Consider the following 19899-nt stretch of genomic DNA (forward strand, 5'->3'; position numbering starts at 1 on the left):
AAAATGATCTGTAGTGTTTGAGATGCAGCCTTCCTATTAATTTCCGGAGAAACAGAGGTTGATCCCATTCTTTACACAAAGGCTCTGGACAGCCAACCACAATGGAAAGTTTTGTGTGTTCAGTTAAGTATAAGCCCTGAAGGCTTGATCCTGTGTTGAGGTTTGAGTGACAGGTGTTACCCCTTCACAGAGCCCTCTCTTTTTAATATTTTGTGGGGGTTTATGTTCCAAATTAGGATGTCAGGTTTTATGTGCTGCCTTATTGAAGCTATGTGAATGCTTCAGTGGATGATCAGTAGAATTAAGGAAGAAATCAGTGCTCTAAAGCCTTTAAGGAGGGCTCACTGTGCTATGGCCCACGGTGTTTCTGAACTCCTGTGTACGAGGAGAAGAGGAGAATTGAAACACCTCCTGAAATCTCTCACTTCAGTTTGAAAGAGCTAGTCTTCACTTTTTAATTACGTTTGATAAGGCGTGTTAGTTCCTGAGGAAATTTGGATGACCCAAAAGACGCCTTTAAATACTAGTTGCAGGTAGGGAACATGGATCCAACCCGATTCCAGTTTGTTCTACTTTCTTGCTTTCTTCATCGTCCAGAAGACAGTTATGGGTGTTAAGGTAATTGTGGTTTATTTGTAGGGTGGTTCACTTCCTGGAAAGGAATCTGTAGAGAAGAGAGGCATTTGTTTGTTCTAGCATATGTTTGTTTTCTCTTATTCTGGGACTTTTGGAGTTGGCAAGCATTTCTGCTTGTGTACCTTCAGCAGCGTGTGTAACCCCATAGTTATGCACATAGTCTCCCCAAGCACCAGGCAGAAGTCTTATCTCTGTGTGCATGACATACAGCTTGCTCCATGGAAACACTTTCAGATATCCTTACCAGAGGAAGGAAATGGCTCCTATCTCTAGATTTTTACAGCCAAGCAAGTAATTGCCATTTTTCTGATTGCAAAATATTTATGAATGTGACATTTTCCCCCCAGATTTTTGGTGACATTCTTCACACAGAATGCTTTCTTTAGGACTTTTTGTTGCCTTTCATTGGAGTGACATAATTTCTGGTTTATGGTGAGGTGAGCTGTGAGTGTATACATTATTGTAATTGGTTTTTTGGCATTTACAATAGCAAAACTCAAACACATGGATGTTTGCAAAAGCAAACACAAAGCTGTGAACATGTTTAATAAATAACTGTGAAAGCAGGGGGTTTGGAATAGCTGCAAGGAGTTATGCCCAAGGTTTTTTAGAGTCAACCAGGCAGAAGTTAGGAACCTCCGTGTTTTCAGAAAGAAAACTTTACGTGGTAATGCTCTTATTTGGTGAATATGGAAGTGGCATTCACAGCACAGTTCCTGAATTCAAAACCACCTTGGAATTTTGCAGCTGGCATCCAGATTGCCTCTGGTGACTGGTCTGTAGCCAGTGGGAGCCAGATGCCTACAAACCTGCCTGACCTTACAGCAATCAGGATCCTGTAAGGAGGGATCCTGGTCATCTTCCCTGCTGCAGGCTGTCAGCACAAAGGTGGATGGGGTGGCTGGGGGCCTGTGGCTGCCAGCAAGTGTGTGCAGGGGGGCTGCCATGAGTATAGGGGCACCTGATGTATCTCTTGGGACATGCCAGCAGGACTGTCACAGAGCTGGCATGACGGATTTTCTGATAGCTACACCATGCAGGAGGGGACTGCTTGGACTTTGAGGCCACTCTTGGAGGCTACTCTGTGAGGAACACCCTGTGGATCTAACTCCTTTAGGATATTTTTATATAGTCCTAACACGAGATGTTGCATGGATATTAAGGAGTGTCTTTGTGCGTTACCAGCAGCTTGTGTGGGGGTGCAGGTGGAGTACTACAGGTACAGACCCTCACATGAAGGAAATGGTGACATTTACTTTTACCTTGGCCATGGGTCTTCTGTGACCTCCTGGCTACATTCAGTACTTGTTTGGTACATGAATGACCAGACTTGCCTCTGGTGGGAATGAGAAACATAGAGTACCATGGAAGGGGATGTTATCTATGTACACTTCATTTTTTGGAAAACTTTCATAAGGGATTACGTGCTCTTGTTTGAGAAATGTAGTTTCTTTATCACAATTTGCATTCAAGAGGAGTGAAAGGAAAGGACATGTGTGGGAGCTGCTCTGTCACAACTTCTTCCTCCTTCCGCTTGACTGCTGCTCAGATGTAATGCCTTGGTGTGGATATCATGGCCGTGAAAGGCAATGGAAAGCACCGAGGTCTGTGGGCCAACTTCTCAGTAAGCTCATCACCATCCACACACCCTGCTTTAAAATGTCTTTTCCATCTGCTTAGAGCACTCCAAATTACTAGGATGACAAGACAAAGAGAAGGTAAAGTGCTAAGGGTATTAAAGGCAAGGTCCATGGCCGTTGTGTGTGTTGCTGTATAAAATGGTGAAGTGCTTTGAAAAAGGACCTGAGCTGGTTAAAGCGGACATGCAACACTTCCAAGATGATGGTTCACTGTCACTGTAATGTCTTTCTTGCTGCTGTGTGCCTCCCCCCAAAGTCTCAGTGTGAGTCTTGGCAATATTTGGCCCCAAAGGAGCAGCAAAGAAAAACGCTGATGGAAATTGTAGATATGATAGAGCTGTCTCTGAGCTCTCCACTCCAATGCAATGTGCAACCTTTCTCATTGACTTAGCATGAAATACTGCACTGCTCCTGCTATGTTTCAGCTGAAGTTAACGCTTCCTGAGGAATGCACATTAGCTGTTCCAGATGTACGGAGCTGACTGTAATGTCGTTATGGCCCCTGCAAAATAGAACCACCCACACCATTGCCAATTTCGTCTTGTGACTGTGATTATATCCAAAACAAGGGCTGGTGTGAGCTGAGCTCTGTATTTAATTCTTATATTGTAATACTGTGGTTAGAGGCAGCCAAACAGGCCTCCAGCCAGTGGTAACTGAAGCAAGGGGAACTCTTGGTTTGACTCCAGTGAACATTGAAATTGGTTGGTTGGTAGCTTGGGTTTAGAATTGTTTTGGGAGCTCGTAAACAATTATTAATGAGGATAGAATAGCAAAACCCAGTCATTTGGGGGTTCCGTACTGGTTTCCCTCCTTGCTCTCATTTTTGGTAGTCTGCGGTGAAGAGCATCTATGAAGCAGCTTGTTTTAAGAGTTTGCCACAGTAGAAGGCTATGTGGAGTTTTACTTTTGGTCAGATGGTTTGTGCTGCTGCTGCTGGTAGGTTTTTGGATGGGTCTAATTTTTTCCGTCATTTTTTTTGAGGGATTTGTGACTGTTTTCATTGTGCACCTGCGCATTTTTGCAAATGGGGAGTGTTGGCCATTAGCTTTCAGTTCGCACCTGCCAACTGGGGCACACTCTGGTAGTGACTAATTCTATATGTAAAACACCTCACCTGTAGGAACAGGTATTTATGCTTCAAGATATGCATGCTCACCAGTGGCGTAGGAGTGAGAGGAGTCTAGCTCCTGGGATGCCTGCTTTTCCACCTTCATTTCCTGGAACTGCCCAAAGGAGCTGGAGAGTTTACTCTGAAAACCAGCCCCTGGCTGGTTAGATTTCAGGCACTTCCCCTGCAGTGTTAATTAGATCTCTTTTTTTCCCCCTATGGTTTTATAGCTTTGAGGGCTCTGTCAACCCTCCTCTCAGGACAGTGCTGTGCCATTCTTTCTCGCAGATCATTTTGAACTCCATGCACAAGTACCAGCCAAGGGTCCACATCATTAAGAAGAAGGATCACACGGCTTCTTTGCTCAATCTGAAATCAGAAGAGTTCAGGACATTCATCTTTCCAGAGACAGTTTTTACTGCTGTTACTGCCTACCAGAATCAATTGGTGAGTAGAGCAGCTAATTTCCATGGATGAAACTAGACCCTACCCTGCTGAAAACTCCCTTCTGCCCCATGTAAACCAGGAAAATGTCAGCCATAACCTACCTTTCCATGCCAATCTTACTCACATTCATGAGTAATTCCTGAATATACAGTAGTACTACAGACTTCAAAGAGCCGTAAGGGTTATTCATGAGAGTAAAAATGACAAGTAAGAGGCTTTCTTCTGTCTTCCCTTCTGTCTATACAAAGCTGCTTGCATATTAACATTTAGTCATTTTCTAATTATAGCTCATTAAAGAACTGTTCTTATTTGCAGAGATCTTTTATGCCACAAGCTATGAGCTGAGAGAGATTCTGGTTTGCACATGATAATTTCATGGGCTTAAAAAGTCGACTAATTAAGCTGTAAGGCTCAAACGTAAGGAAAACCACTCAGAGATATGCTTTTCAGAGGCTGCCCAGATTACATCCAGATGTTTGAATTTCAATTTGCATGCCAGGGAATAATATATACAAAATGGAGGAGATCATAACAATGGATTGCTAATGAGTAATTTTAGGAAGTCTATAAACAATCAGAGAACAGAGGCTCTGCTTGATGGTGGATTGGGCTTTAATATTTAAGTCAGTGGAAATATGTCGTTGCCTTCAGTGTGATTCAGAGCATGCTTTAAGGGCTTACTGACTATGGTACTTCAAAAAAACCCACCTATTTCACTCCTTAGTTCCCTCAAGTTAAGAAAAATATAGGCCCCGTCCAAATATGTGGGCAGGTAGCATCACAGAGTCAATGAACCTGCTGGATTGTTTAAAGAAGTCAGCGTTTCTTAATATGAAGCAAAAGTAATTAAATTTGAAATGTTATGAATAAAACTAAACTACTGCATAGGGGGCCAAGGAAGCTCTGAAGATAATATTAGTAGTATTAAGTCAGTCCTTATGATGGACCCCATATCCTGCTTTAAGGCTTTAATGTATTGATTTAGACTCAGATTTGTATCTGAATGCCGTAGAAAACACACTCAGCACCTGGCAATCTCAAGAAAATAATGTTTGGACAGGCAGTTAGATTTTTCCATGTAACTTTCTTTAAAAACCAGCAAAACAGTAACAGGCACAAAACCAGCTAAACCCGGAATTTATTTCTGTAGGATGAATTTGCGTCTACCGATGATATTTACACTAGAGATGTTTCTAAACCAACCTTCCCAAAGCACATACATTGAGTCCTGGAAATTTCTCAATGGAACATCTCCGGAACCCCTAGAGGTTGATGTTGTCATTTTATTTATGACTAATGAAAATGGAGCCTTTTTTCATTTTTGCCATTTCTTTCAGAACTGTTTTAAGGAGGGATTGATTACATTTCTGGAGGTTATTAGATAAAAGCTAAATACATTACACTTTCAACAAACTATCTCATAATTTAAGATTTAAAGGGCATGCATTTATTTAAACAGTCAAACCACTGCCACAGAGTTGAATTGTAGGTCAGATTTCATTTTAAAATGCTTTCTAGCAGATGTTCTCTGATTGTTTGTGAGACAGTCTCTGAGGAAAAATATGGCCATAAATGATTGTGAGTCTCATCTGGCTTTGGTGGATACAAAAAGTTTCTCCTGTGATGTCATACCAAAACTTTAATATCGCGAAGATGGAAGTTTGATTGGTGAAAATATGCTCAAGAGATGAATAGACATCCTTATTGTTCTGTAGTGCAGTTGGCTTGGTGTGTCGGTGATCTCAGTCAATGGAACTAGTTAGAGCTTGTATTTTTAAAGGTGGTTTTCAAAACGCTGCCATAAAAATCTTCAGTGGATGTGAGGCACTGACTCGCCACGCTGCAACATCACCATGAGCTGAGGGCTTATGGATATCTTGGAAGTAGAATGAGTCTGTAACTAACTTTATGAATTGTTTCAAGGTCCTTGTAGCAAGGCTTCAGGGTTGTTTCCACCAGTTGTATCTGAGCCATGAGACAGCTTCAAACCCTCGACCAGCACTCAGGTCCATGGTGTTTGACCACTGGAAGAGTGTTACTTTAAAACTCAGAATTTGCCTTTGTCAGCATGTCCTTTCCTCTCTGTGTTTTCCTCACAGAAGACCTCTTTCTCAGAATTAAAAGTTGGGTCCAGTTGTCCTCTTTATTTTTCATTTCTTTTTTATTTCAGGGGAGAAGCGACCCCATTTTGAAATATATTTGTTTGGTGAGAGTGTTTCATTGTTTGATGATTTGGAAAAGATCCCTTTTTTTTTTTTCCTGAGTCTTGAGGCCCAGTTATTAAAAATGAGGTTGTGGCCTCTTCGATACAGGCTTTTTTTTTTTGAGGGAAGTCAGGCTGACAAAGCCCCTTGATATGAAATGTTGAGAGCTGTTGGTTTTCGTGGGTTTAAGCTAGAGTTGGTGGCATTCACTGCCTTGTAGGATGGGTCCTGTGTTGCCTCTCATCAAGGTCTAACTTCCACTTAAAATTTTATTTTTAGCTCTTGGAAGAAGTATGGCTGGAAAATCCAAATATTACAATGATGTCTCAGGTTTTATTCACCAAATCGAAACTGTTTGGATAGATAGAAAATTTCACAAGGACAATGGTGCATTTCTTTTCTTGGTCCTCAAAAAAACATATTGAAAGTCACCACCATATGCCTGAAAAGTTTCACCGCAAAGTTAAGGGGAGCTCAGATGCTTTGGGGCAGGAGGGATTCCTGGTCAATGGGTTCTCTGTCAAAATGGAAAGGCTGACTGAATCACTGGGCAGGTTTATAGCTACCTTTGAAGAAGGGAGGAAAGTTTTTATTCATGATCTGTGTTTTTTCAAGACTGTGATAGTTTCAGTGGGGTTACTCCTTCAATGCAGGCCCTGTCAGTTTAAATCTGAGTTCTCCCCACATTTTTCCTTCCTTCCTCAGCCTCTTTTCATACAAAACCAGTTAAACTGCCCCTGTGCGGTGGCTGGTAGGCCTGGCTGAGAACATTTCCATCCCAGTAAAAGAAAAGGCGGTGCTGAACTGAAGCCATGGCTTCAGGTCGTTTGGGCTTGTACTGGTTGATGCGCGGCTCCATCAAGCAGGCTCAGCTGTTAGCAGGGTGATTTGTACTGCTTGTGGAAGAGACAACCTGATTGATGCTGTTAAAGTATTTGGAAGCTGTAATACTGTACGTGGGTGGGTTCCTCCTGCTCCAGGCAACAGGAAGGCTGAGCCTGCTGTGCCCTTTGGTCTTTCCACTGCCATATGTGCAGTACACCCTGGTTTGCCTCCTCAGCTTTGCAGTGTCTCAAGAGCAGCATACATGCACACGCACGGGGCACGCGGATAAAATTAGCAGTGAGGTCACAGCGGATGGATTGGTTAACACTTTGTACACTGCAGTACCTTAACACTATATTTGTGTAATGTTGCTCTTTTCTGTGTTTCCAGATAACCAAGTTGAAAATTGACAGCAACCCTTTTGCTAAAGGATTCCGTGACTCTTCCAGACTCACTGATATTGAGAGGTAATGGGGACTTTCTGTTTACTTTCCATGCAGATAAGATAAAGAGAAGAGAGAGTTTGTAGGAAAAGCATCCTTTCAACTCCTGAGAACCTGTGCATTTTAACGTTATCTTACTGCATATAGTAAGACTCCTCCACATCCTTTAAAAATTCTTATAAACTTTATGAAGAAAGAGCTGTTTTGAGTTTTGACATCTGTTCCAGTTGGGGCCGATATATTTGTCTTCCTCAGGGGGTTTCTTGAAGGGGGAAGAGGGTCAGTTTTACAACTTCAGAATGAAAAGCTTTTTTCTTATCATGCCATTTAATCCTGTTGAGGGCTGTGAATTGGGCCAATGGGAAACAAGGGTAGTGGTCCTGTGAAAAATGTCTTTATAGCTCCCCACTGCTCAACATAGTGGAAAAGAGAGATGATAGCTCCCAAAATTTGCTTCAGCAGTCCCAGACGCTGAATTGGCAATTACTGCCATCAGGATGACTCCCATAACTCCCACAACTCCCACTCTAACAACAAAGATGCCATTTTTGTTTCACCAAAGTTGTATTATAAGCTGCATCAGGGGAAAGCTTTATCTGGAAACTGTTTTGTGTGTGTACAGCTTGTTAGAAGCAACTGTGCCATAGGGACAGAAGCATTAACCCACAGCTGAGTTAGGAAATAAACTTCAATCTCTTGGTAGCTTTCCAGCACGCCACATTTTTATCATATCGTGTCAAATATCTTGGCAAATGAAGCAAATTAAGCTGCCTTTGTCCTTTAAGCTGGAAGAGAACTCGATGGAGATGGATATAGCACATCCAATTTTTCCAATGAGCATTTTCCTACACAATAATGAAAGAAAGTTTGGAGAGGCCAAGCCTCTCCAGGCTCCTATGTGGGGATATCCAGATGCATCTGTGAATCATTTTTCACAGGTGCATACAGAGGACAAACGGCTCAATGGAGTCATAGCCACAGAGCTAGAGAAAGCCTTCACAGCAGCTCAAAAGTACATCTATCTAAGCAGGCCCATGGATGGGAAATAGTGGTATCCTTTACACCTTACTAGTGACTGGATCATTAGTGATCTGTTGAGTAAAGGGGTAAAAAACCAGTAATTTGGGGAAAGAAAGCTTGTAGGCTGCAGTGCACACTAGCAAAGTTGTTGAAAATTGTTTCTTAAGTGAAAGCCTTCATTGAAAATGAAAACAAACAGAAAAAAAGGACAAATTTAACAAAAATAGCATAGTCGACTGTATTAACAGAATAGTGAGGTAAACAACATCCAAAGCTCAGGTTTGTATGCAATAAGTAATCAAGGGAGGACCTGTTGGAAGAGGTTTCCTTGTTTTACAGACAGGAGACATCTAACAACACAGCTTTGCAAGGGCGGAAAGAGTCTGAACAGATAAGCTGGGAGAAAAACTTAGTTACCACTGTGCGGATGAACCGACTATCGTGGTGCTGGATATGAAGGGAATTTTTCCGGAGGACATCTTATTATAACAGCACATGGCATGGAGTCAGAAATGCTGAGCATAAGCTGCAGTGCCCTTTTGTTTATTGATAAGTGTAAGAATAGAGCCTGAGACAGGCAGCCAAGCCCAGGCACAAATGTTGCCATGAAAGATAAGGCAGACAAATGTGAAGCCTACAATAAATACAAGAAACAGAATGTGAAAACTATTAAACTTACATTAAAACTCTGGATTTGAGAGCCCAAGTTTGGGTCAGGTCTGATTTTGACTTAAATTAGAAAGCTTAGCCCTGATTGCTATTACAATAGTATTTAAAAATACAAAACCTGCTGCACAACACATCAAGTCACGAGATAGTAAAAGTGTAACATGCAAGTGGGCTGGTAAGAGACCGTTTGGGAACTGCCAAAGTTATACAAATGGTCCAGAAATATGAAGGGGTTTATTTGGTTCTGGCATTAAAATATTCAGGCAGATGAGGACACCATTCTCTAAGTGCCTACTGGTTCTATATATTTCATCTTAGCACCAGAAAAATTGCTTAAAGAAATCTGAAAAAAAGCAAAGGAAATAGCAAAGTGAGATATGACAACAGGAGGAATTTCTTTCTTGATGTCCATTGTGACATGAATTGCAAATAGATGAATGTTGAATAGTACAGCATGACTCTTGCTCAGTCTAGTTGTAAACTATAAGATCACTGCTGGAGAAAAATACTTATTTGCTAGGGAAGACTACGAAGGCCAAATGGACTCTTGCACAGCTCTTGAAAATTGAGTAGTTATCTAGGAGCTGTGAAAATACTTTCCCTGCACTGCTCCCTAAGCAGGCGTGCACGCAGCACGTGCATGTGTAATCTACAGTGTGGCGTGGTGATCCTAATGGCCTCCCGTAAAGCATCCCGTGATGTTGGGGCCAAGGCAGCACTCATTTATCCTGAGTTCCAGCTTTTCCAAATGACCTAAGTAGTGTGAAAGCGTACAGAGCTTTGTATTTCATTTCCAGGTATTTAAGCCTGCTTTTTCCTAAACAGCCTTTGGGGAGGGAAACAAATCAGATCAATTGATCTTTAGAGACCTAAAGAAATTAAATTAGTCTGGAGTCAGTTACTGCACTAAACCATCCAGTAATTGGATTGCTTCTTGTAACTGATTGAAAACAGCCTCTATCTGTAACAATATAGGGAGCTTTTCTTTATAGTAGATCTGAGAGAAAAACACATCTTTTTATGACATGATGACAGAAATTGCACTTTTTTAACCTAATTGAATATGATTTCATAAATATGTGACTTTAACGATTTCAGGCTTCCCATTCTAGATTTACGATCCTTATGTAAGAAATTCAAGCTGAAAATGCCTTTAGGATTAAAGCTGTGGGCATTGTATGTGTTGTAGCTGAAACAATATATATAAAGATAGTGAAATTTGCGCAACAGTAGAGGAGGAAGGCAACAGCAAAACTTTTGAAATGCCCTGCGTTTTCTTTTGTTCCTGTCTAAATACCATAGAATGGTTTCCTTGTCCTCATAGCTATATGCAAGCCTTTTAACTATTGAAAAAATCTTGGGTGAGTTTGGTATATACCGAATTTTTAGTAGGATGCAAGGTTCCTTTCACAATTACCCCTTTCCCTACATTACTTGTGGTAATCTATTTATAGCAATGGGGCAGACTTTATCTGGAGCTACTGTGATTTAGATAAGTTTCTGACGCACCTTTTGATCTTTTTACATGGTATTTACATCTCCTCTACTATAAAAAGGCTCCCATAGTGGTTGTGAACGAAAAAATTGAACAATTAACAGCAATTACCAGAACATGGAGCTTAGCATACTGTGGTGTTGACTATGGGATGCCAAATGCAGTAATGAGGCATTTCTGCTGAAGAAAAAACTGCCAAAGGCATAAAGGATGCAGAGGAAGAACCCAACACATGAATTTTTTTAATCTTGAGTCTGAATTTATCTTTTGAGTTGTTGTGAAGAATTAGCCTGCTAAAAATAAACAGATAAATAAATCCATCATAATTACACATACCATTCAAAAAAGTCAGTGAAAAAGGTGATAATTTCAAGAGCAGGAGCCAAGTATGTGATAGGCACGTTCAGGGTGTGGATTTTTAACTATTAAGGAGAGAGTTAAGTGAGTATACCCATCTGCACAAGTCCAATAATGCTTCTGGGATACTTCACGAGGAAATACGGAAAAGTATGGTTGCATGCCCAAGTCATTTTTAGGCAGAGAAAGGAAGGATGGGGGGATGGGGAAGTAAGAGAGCAGCATCCCAACTGGATTTGCATGGTAATAAAGTTCCAGATTTTCCCCTGAGGAGCTTCATCTCTGAGATGTGGAAATACATCATGCTGGTTTATAAGGCTGTAAACAAAGTTCATGCTAATGCCTGGATATGGGTACTTCCCTGCTGAAGTATCAAAGTCACATGCTTGGTGATGGGCTGTGCGCAGCCGTCCTCTCTCCCATCCCTTCCCTGCTCACCCCACAGAGCTGCCTTCTTCCCCATTCCTGCTGCCTACTGTTGGTCTAGAAGAACTTCCTGGACTCTTGAAAGTCCCCTACCAACAGCCAGAAATATATACATGCTCTATGACCTAGCCACACACCCATGGTTAAGTAGGGCTCTGTCATAGTTCTCCAACAAGTCAAACTCCCAGCTGATCTTTCATTCTCAGCTAGTTGTCAGTCTGTGAATGTCAGCAACCAGCCATGAGATATCATCTGTTGCAGTGCTAGGTTTAGTTTAGCAAGCCTCAACCCTGCCAGAGAGCTCAGTGGGGCTGCTTAGGGCAGGGCAGCCATTCTGCCCCTCCTGTAAGCCTTTCCAGATGGCCCCGCACTCTTGCTCTGGCTAGCTGGGCTCTGCAGCACGGTAACAGTAAAGGAGGCAGAGAAGGGACCCTCATGGCAGCCCAAGAGGACTTTCATTGTTACCTCTTCTCCAGGTGGTTCCCTGAGGCAGAGAGACCTGGTGATCCCATCGCAGAGGGGTTTTCTCAGGGGCCAGGGCGATACATGGGCGGAGTTGGGGTACAGGAACCAATAGGGAGAGCCTGAGGGGGTGGCCAGGGCTGGGGGGGGGGGGTGAGAAATACAGCGTCACAATGATCTCTGATGTTCAGGTTCAGAGAAGAGAAGGAGTCCTGAATTTAGGGAGAAATACCAGGGACTCTGGTGCCTAAATGCCTGTTATCTAGTGCCATTTCAGATGTTGCTGAGGTTAGTCCAGCCTTCAGCTTCTGCTTCAGATGGGTGGGTGGATTGTCTGTATTTTCTGTGCCGTCCCTTCCAGAATGCTGCAGGTGGCTTGGATGCCTTAGCAAATCTTGAAAGCACTACCTGCCTATGTTTAAACACCTGAATTATTCCTGTCAAATCTGGTTCCTCTGACTCTGCTTGTTGTTAGCCAGGCAACTGTGCCTTTTCACCCAGCAGAAAGCCCCCTGTGCCAGCTAAAACCTCTTTAGCTCCCAAGTTTTTAAGCACTCATACTTTGGCTCATTTTCACTTAGGTTTTCTGTTATCTAGCTTCTTACTTGTGCAAAATGGTATAAAAATATTATTCTAGTTGTTTCCACCCACCTCATGCAGATGTAGTGTGTGCATAAGAGGAGGGAATGATGTCAAATTAGGTCTATGGTTTCCACCCCAGAGGAAGTTTTCCAGAGACTTTCCCCAGTCACAGTTTCAAGCACAGTAGTGCTCTGTCCTCACCTCTTATGCTGTGCCTACAGTCAGAAATGGTTGCTCCACTGAGTGAAGTGGAGCTCCACAGGGCTGGCTATGTAATACTGTTTTCTCATTTTCATTTGCAGTTCAGAGAAGTAGGGTGAGTGTATTCATGCCCCTTCTTCATAAATGTCATTACTTTTCCCATGCCATGGCTTCAGCCAGGCTTTGTCACATCCATGCATATTACAGCTCTTCTACAACTGCTGGATTTTTACTGGGAGGGTGGCAGTAAAGATCATTGTGGAGGTACACTTTTTTTTCTACAGTCATCAAACCCCAGATTTTTCATAATTTAAGACTAATTTCCCTTCTTTTTTGTATATATTCTTGCAGTAATGCATCCATCCAACAGTTGCCCGGTAGTTTTGACTTTGTGTGAAAGTGTTTTGAGGCTATGGATTAGCTTTTGGGCCAGGTCACGTGAGCCACTGTAGTCTGTAGGTCTTGTTTTGTCCCTGGTTGGTTCAGATTTAATCTAAGCAGTGGAACAGAACTACTTTGTTCTGCTCAGTGATTTGGTCCATACCATGGACCATCCATAACCTGAATTATGTTCCTATGGTCAGCCTCTAATATTCATCTACCAGTGTAAGAGCAGGTATACGTAGAAAAGGAATATGTCTGTATGTTTGTGCCTATGCAAAATAGCAAATAAAAGCCACAGGAATGGAAAGATTGAGTGATATCTGGACAGTGGTTCTGACAGCATAAGTTGTTCACTCACAGCTGCTGTTACAGAAATGTATTTGTTCTTCCTGCTATGTCGTTCTGGTTTTTTGGGAGGTGAGTGGTTTTTGTTGGTTTTTTGAGGGGAGTTTTGTTCATTGGTTGGTTTTTTTGTTTGGGTTTAGATTTTTTTTTTTACAGACTTGTTTTTAGCACTTGTGTCTTGGACAAATTAGTCATCTTTTCCCTTAAAAAAAAGTTCTACTACAGTGCGACTTCCGACAAGTTTATTTTTGTGCCTTCTCAGCCCATTTATTCCATCTGTCTTCACCTCACCTCACTTCTGACGTCTTCTGTTATCTGGGCTTTCTTCCAAACATACTAACTGGCAGCTACAAAAAAAGGAAACCTTTGAAATGCAGAACTAAAGAAGTCATTCAGGCTGCAAACTGATAATTCATACACTTTATATCCTGTTCTGTATTTTTCTTTGTGTTGGACTGAATGGCCAAGCAAAACACGATTGTCAGTTTTACTATTTTATTATTTTCCTTCTTTTTTTTTTTTTTTTTAATCAACATTGCCTTTCCTTGCAAAGAAAAAGAAAAAAAAATAGAAAAAAGCAAACCCCATGACATCAGGAACAGGGAGCAGATTCTGGGGATATCCTTACCTTTCTGCATACCTAGCACTTGGATAGCAAGGGGTAAAAAAAAGAGGTTAATACTAAGAGACTGTTCAGCTCTGCTCTGAAATTTTTACCTCTTGGAGCCATTCCTGAAACAGTAACTTACGCAGAAGACACAAGTTCAGAGTGCCTGGCTCAGCCATCTGCTCTTTTTCACTGCAGTTTGACTTTAGCATGTTGTCTTCAAACAAGCTTGAACCTGGCTCCCGCTGGAAGGGATGGCTGCCCCTCACATCAGACTTCATCCTCTTTGTAGCCATGGTATAGATCTAAGATAGATACTGGATGCCCTGGTTCCAGCCAGCTAGTTCTGAATCAGCTTTTCTGACACTTTCACCAACACTAAATATATTCTCTTAAGCATTCTTGTCCCAAAGGGAGAAGGTAGGCTTTCCATGTCCTTTTTCTTTCTGCCAAATTTAGAACCAGGGTTGTGGTGATCACCAGGCTGCTATGCATGCACAGCTGACGTAGGGTAATAGTAAAAGGAGGAGAAAAAATTACACCAGAGATGCCTGCTCCCACCTACAAAGAAGCTCTGTTCTTTCATCTTGATTAAAGATCCTGCTCAGGGTAATCTGGGACTTTATCATCTCCTGCGAGAATTTCTATAATCTGGGTTGACAGCAAAAGAAAGTGAGCATCCTCTCACAGAGCCTCAGCTACTTACCAAGCCAGGTCTATTTTCTGCCCTCTCCTAGTTCAAATCCATGGCAAACTTGGGTTTGGTCTGTAAAGTGTTAGTGAATCATTTGTCAGTTACATCAGGATTTTCCTATCTTCTTTTGGTCCTCTGAGGCTACTCTGTACATACAGGGCACTGTTAACTAAACAAAGCCAAAGACTCAGCTTGGAGCTGCACGACACAAAGCATCCCTAGCTGGAAGTTTTGGAATCAGTTGCCAGCAGAGGCAAGAGTGAAATGTTTAATCAAGAGGTTAGAACCTGCAGAATAGCAAGATGTTCCCTGTGTACCCTAAACCCTTTCTGATTGATGAGTTCTCTCAGCCTTTTGCATGATTTGATTTCAGGTTCAAATTTTGCTGTTTTATTTCTTGGACAAAGGAGAGAAGTGCTTCATTCATAATAAGGTTTATTGACAGGGGTAGGCTCAAAGTGTGCTTCTGCTGGAATGCAGATTATTGTGATCAGCCTGCGCTCCTTTTCCTATTATCTCTCTTCACATTTGTCCTTCGTCAGCCTGTCCTCTGTGGGTGTGCTTGCCAATACGAGCTTAGTTTTTTCCTTTCCATTTGGCATGTGGATCCTTTTTCTCAAGCAGCTTCAGTCCCTAACTTGCTCTTCTCCAGCCTGTCATCTCCTACTATTATCCAGCTGTACATATTGCACAGCTTAATCATAGTTACATATTGTATGTATGTGTGTGCTTTCCCCCCTCCTCTGGGTATTTGCAAGATATCTGTGAGGTGAAGAACAGTGTGGAAGACTTGAAACTTGTTGTTAGACCACACAAAAATATTTGACAGAAAGAAGACATCTTTCCTTTATTCCATTGGCAGTTTTTGATCTCTCAGAACAAAGTTTGATGCTAATTTCCTGCTAATAGAAGAAACTGTGGAGTTCTAAGACACATTAAAAGGTAAAAATTGTTAGGTCCCCATATTAGATAACGAGTCTCTGATCACAAACAAAGAAACAGAAGTTGAGTATTGAGTAAGTGGAAGTCACTTGGTTCTTCAGACAGTTTACTGTGGAACAGTGCTGAAAAATACGCAAAACAGCTTTAAAAACCACACCATACTCTTCACTTGCTATTTTTGAAATTGATCATGGAATCATAAAGTGGAAAATATTGATTTGTCATTCAGTAATTTATAAAATTATTTCCATAAATCCTTTGAACCACATTGAGATATCTGATGTTGCATACAGAACTATAAAGCCAGAGGTAATAATGTCTTTCCCTTTTAGTAGTGTTATCATAATATTTTGAGACTTGAAAAAAATGTATTGTATTAATCATCTCTCCAGGGAATCATATTTGGGATAACCTAAAGAGTTCATACTTCCATAAAGAGAATTTCCAGAAAGATTTTGAGATTCAAGTCCTCTTGTACCCAGTGGAAAAAAGGGTATAAGAAGGAATCTGTGTTCCAGATTGCCATCTTTGTTCCTGCATTCTGAACTAGATTTCACAGGCACTTAAGTCTTGTTGTTAAAGTTCTGCTTCCTCCTGCATATCTGCATTGGAGTAAGTCTTAAGGCACTTCTGTCTTTAAATGGTGGAGGAGTTTAGTCTCCTCTTTCCAACCTATGTGGGAAACTCCAAATGTTTTCATAGGTTAAATGAGTTGCAACTCTGTCTTCCCTATCAAGACTCAAAGTGATGTTCTCTGAGGATGGAATATTGCAGCATGGTGCAGAGGCCACCACCCCTTTCCTTTTTGAAACACAAAGGGAAGGAAAGAAATCTAAATGCGGACTTCTGCTCTTGCTTTTCTAAGTGGAAGAAAGTGCTTGGAGGATAACTCAGAGACAAGCTTTATGAGTGGAGAAAATACACTGCATTTTTTCCTCTGTTTCCTTTTGCACACTTAGATGCACACAGCCTTTTGCATTTTGTAGGTCTGTTTGGAGGTTTATATGCAGCATGTGTTGTATGTGGAAAGAGGAGGGGCCACCCCACCAGAAGACTGTGGCGGCAGGTGCCTAAATTCTGGTGTGAATCTCAGCTCTGCACTCATGATGAGAATCACAGCCTCAACCTCTAAAATGAAAATTCACTAGGTGTTTTGTGATTATAGCATAAACAACCAACGTGGTTAGTCAAGACAAGCCCATACAGTTTTGAATCTTGAATCTCAGCTGCACAAAAGGAACTGTTTCTGTGAGATTAGTTGCTTTCTCTGGTCCAAGTTTCCACATTAGACCATTCCCTCTGCCATAAAAACCTTTGCCTCTTGTGCTGATGAATGAGATTAATCTTCCAAAACCTTTTGCATACTATCTGCAACACTACATCGTAAAATAAATAAATAAACCTACCACATAGTTCCCTGGTTTCAAACTTTGCAGATTCAGGGTTCACTAAGAAGTCATCTCTTTTTTTCCTTTAAAAGAAGACAACCATATAGAATAATAGAGTTCTCTGTCTAGCATATAAACCCATCTGGAAAGAATTTAGTCTGCAATAATTGTGGGCATTTGATTTAGCTTTAAATCCCTGTAGGTAATTCAAATGTAAATTTATTGGGGTGAGTTTATCCCCAAGCCGCCATTGGATCCAACGTTTGAGAGGTGAAATTGGCCCACTGTGCTAAAACTAGAGCCTGCATTGTTTCTGTTGCATCAGGATATTATTACATGCTGTAATCTCTGTTGTTATAAGCAGACCCTTACTTGAAATAAAGTCAATAGAGACAATACAGACAATCACCTGTATCAAATTTATTTTTCAGACCTTTATAGACTAATAATTCTGTGATTATGACTATGTTTATATACCAATATCTAAATCACTCAGACAACACTGGTCAAATTTGTTATTCTGCTATGCTCTACTTATATGAAATAGTCCTTTTGGTCAAGTAAAATTCTTTGCATTTCACATTCTGCTTCAGAAGAAAGCCTAATGTTTCAAGAGGCATTCAGCACATAATGTAAACAATGCCATCTGTCTTTTTCTTTGGAAAATCTTCTTCGAGATAGCCCTGATATGCCTACTGTTTTCAATCACTTAAAAGGCAGTAATCCAATTATATTATCCTCTATGTAGGAACTGCCATTGCTTTCAGTCCACTTCCAATCCTGACACAAGTAAATCACTTTGATAAGATCCTCTTTTTATTTTTTTTTTTTTCTGAGGACACTAGCATAAGTAATGATGCCAGTGATAGACCAAGGACAAAATGACCATAATGGACTTTCTGTAGGAAAGGAAAACATGTGCCATTGTGATTTATCATGTTACTTGAAAAATATTTTTCCTTGGAATTTCTGCAGCAGACATATTCTCTAAGCGAAGGGCATTCGCAAGTATGAATAGACAAATGGTAAATTCAGACAAAAGCTTCATCAAGCAGCATATTTAAACAACTATTGCTACTTAGATTTTTTAAACAGGAACAGAAGGTCAAAGCCATTTTGGAAATGTGCCTAGGTCATTTTCATCTTTGGTATAATGCCACCTACTTACATGGAAATGCTCTGGGAATGTGTAAGGTTGGATCTTCCTTACAAACTACTAAGGCTTATCATGCAGATATGCCTTCCTTCTATTTAAAAATGGTTTGGGTGACTTCAGTGCTTTGTGCTACCAGCAAGGCAGGGGCCTGTCAGGCACGTCTAACCTCCCAGAATAGATGTGGCATGAGATCGGTAGTATCTGTAGACTTCCTGCTACAAACTGCCCTCGACTCCCGGTGCTGAGAGAGCATGGTCAGAGCTGAGCTGTCTCTGGACACACCTGTCTTTGCCCCTGCTTCCAGAAAAAGGGGAGAGGAAATGAGGTGGTCATGTGTGATGCAAAAGCTTGTTTGAAAGGAGCTGGACCACAGGTGTCTCTTTGAACCCAGACTCATCACTCAGCAAAAATAACTGCAGAGTTTGCATTTTCAAATTTATGAAGAGTGCTGGTCTTACATTCACTGCCTGAGACCACATCCAGGAAACGCAGTAGGAAGTTGACTCTACTTTGCTGGAGAAGCTGGTGAGAGATGATCAGCAATATTAAAAAAACGCAGGCCAAATCTGGCATTTCCAATGTCATGCTATGAGGTAAGTCTTTTGTTAAGAAATTTTCAAGAATCTGTGTGAGAAAGCTGTGATCTGGACAGGAAAAGGCATTGTATTTACCTAAATGAATTAGAATTGTGTTTAGGGTGGTATTGATACACTAGGTTGTTTCCTTTTACAGAGAAAGTGTGGAGAGCCTTATCCAAAAGCATTCCTATGCCCGATCCCCCATTCGGACCTACGGAGGAGAAGATGATCTTGGCGATGACAGCCAGGCAACACAAAGCAGAGGTAGGAAAACATGCTCATGATGTAAAGTGTTGTGACCCAGTTATGCTTGAGAAAAGCAGGACCACAGGCAGTACTGTGGTGCTCTAAAATATTTCTCTGGTGTGTCTCTCTGCCATGAAGTCCTATAATGAAGAAGAGTACTTGTTACCTTTTGGCTCTTTGGGATATCTGATACGCCCATGGCACTGGTGTGGGTGGTTCAATTCAGGAGGCAGTTCTAGAGACAACCATATAGTCTTTGCCATCAGAAGAGAATTAGTTCTGCTTCCTCTTCAAAATGTCTGCAAACCAGACAACTTCATTACTGTGGTGCTGAGAACAAATTAACACTCCCCATCTCTTGGCAGGATTTTCTAGCTGGGATCCACACCATTTGTAAAGTACCATGTAGATGTGCCACTTGCTGCCTCTCCAGCCTTCTGTGAACAGAGGACTTAGTTCATCTTATTTCATCTTCAACTTACCTCATCTTCAACCAGCCTGTGGTTAACCCATTTTGCCTCCTCAGGAAGAAAACTTGGCAGCGCCCTGAAAAATTGATGTTTAACTGTTATCTGTTAGTCTCTGAAAGATGCTGTTCCTGCTGAAGAAATTAGCCCCAAATGCTTTATCAAACAGTTTGTCTGCGTTAGTAGAAGCAAAAGTAGTAGCAAGACAGACTTGTTCTTTGTGGGGATGCTTACTGGAGAAATTGCATCTGTCATAATTTGCCACTGGAAATAGATCTCAAACCCTTCCTGTAGGATTGCTGACTAGCACAAACTTGTGTTGCATTATACTTTGCATGTTGACTTTGTGACCTGCCTGATATGCCACAGCCACTTGAGGTAAAGCAGGTCTATCTGTCTTCCGACTGGCAGTGCCCTTGTCTTGTCCTCTAACTTCATACAGTGCTGCTAAGAGATAAGAGCATTATTTCTGGTCATAGCTCTTTGGACTTGTGCAGGGAAAACACACTTATTTTTAACCATGAGTTGCTCTTCAGCAAAATGTGATTAGGTGGCCTTGTTTTTACAGGTCTAT

The 19899-nt window shown here is 41.4% G+C and overlaps 1 protein-coding gene across 2 annotated transcripts in view; it reads left to right on the forward strand.

Moving 5' to 3' along the window:
• The window catches only part of TBX20 (T-box transcription factor 20), a 42203-nt gene that overhangs the window by 13269 nt on the left and 9035 nt on the right, over window positions 1-19899 (forward strand). For both annotated transcript variants that reach the window (XM_048299140.1, XM_048299130.1), the window contains exons 5-7: window positions 3676-3834; window positions 7254-7330; window positions 18767-18876. In XM_048299140.1, coding sequence (XP_048155097.1) covers window positions 3676-3834; window positions 7254-7330; window positions 18767-18876 — 346 coding nt within the window. The remainder of the gene's footprint in view (window positions 1-3675; window positions 3835-7253; window positions 7331-18766; window positions 18877-19899) is intronic.

Source organism: Corvus hawaiiensis, chromosome 1, assembly GCF_020740725.1.
Source record: "Corvus hawaiiensis isolate bCorHaw1 chromosome 1, bCorHaw1.pri.cur, whole genome shotgun sequence".
Taxonomy (NCBI): domain Eukaryota; kingdom Metazoa; phylum Chordata; class Aves; order Passeriformes; family Corvidae; genus Corvus; species Corvus hawaiiensis.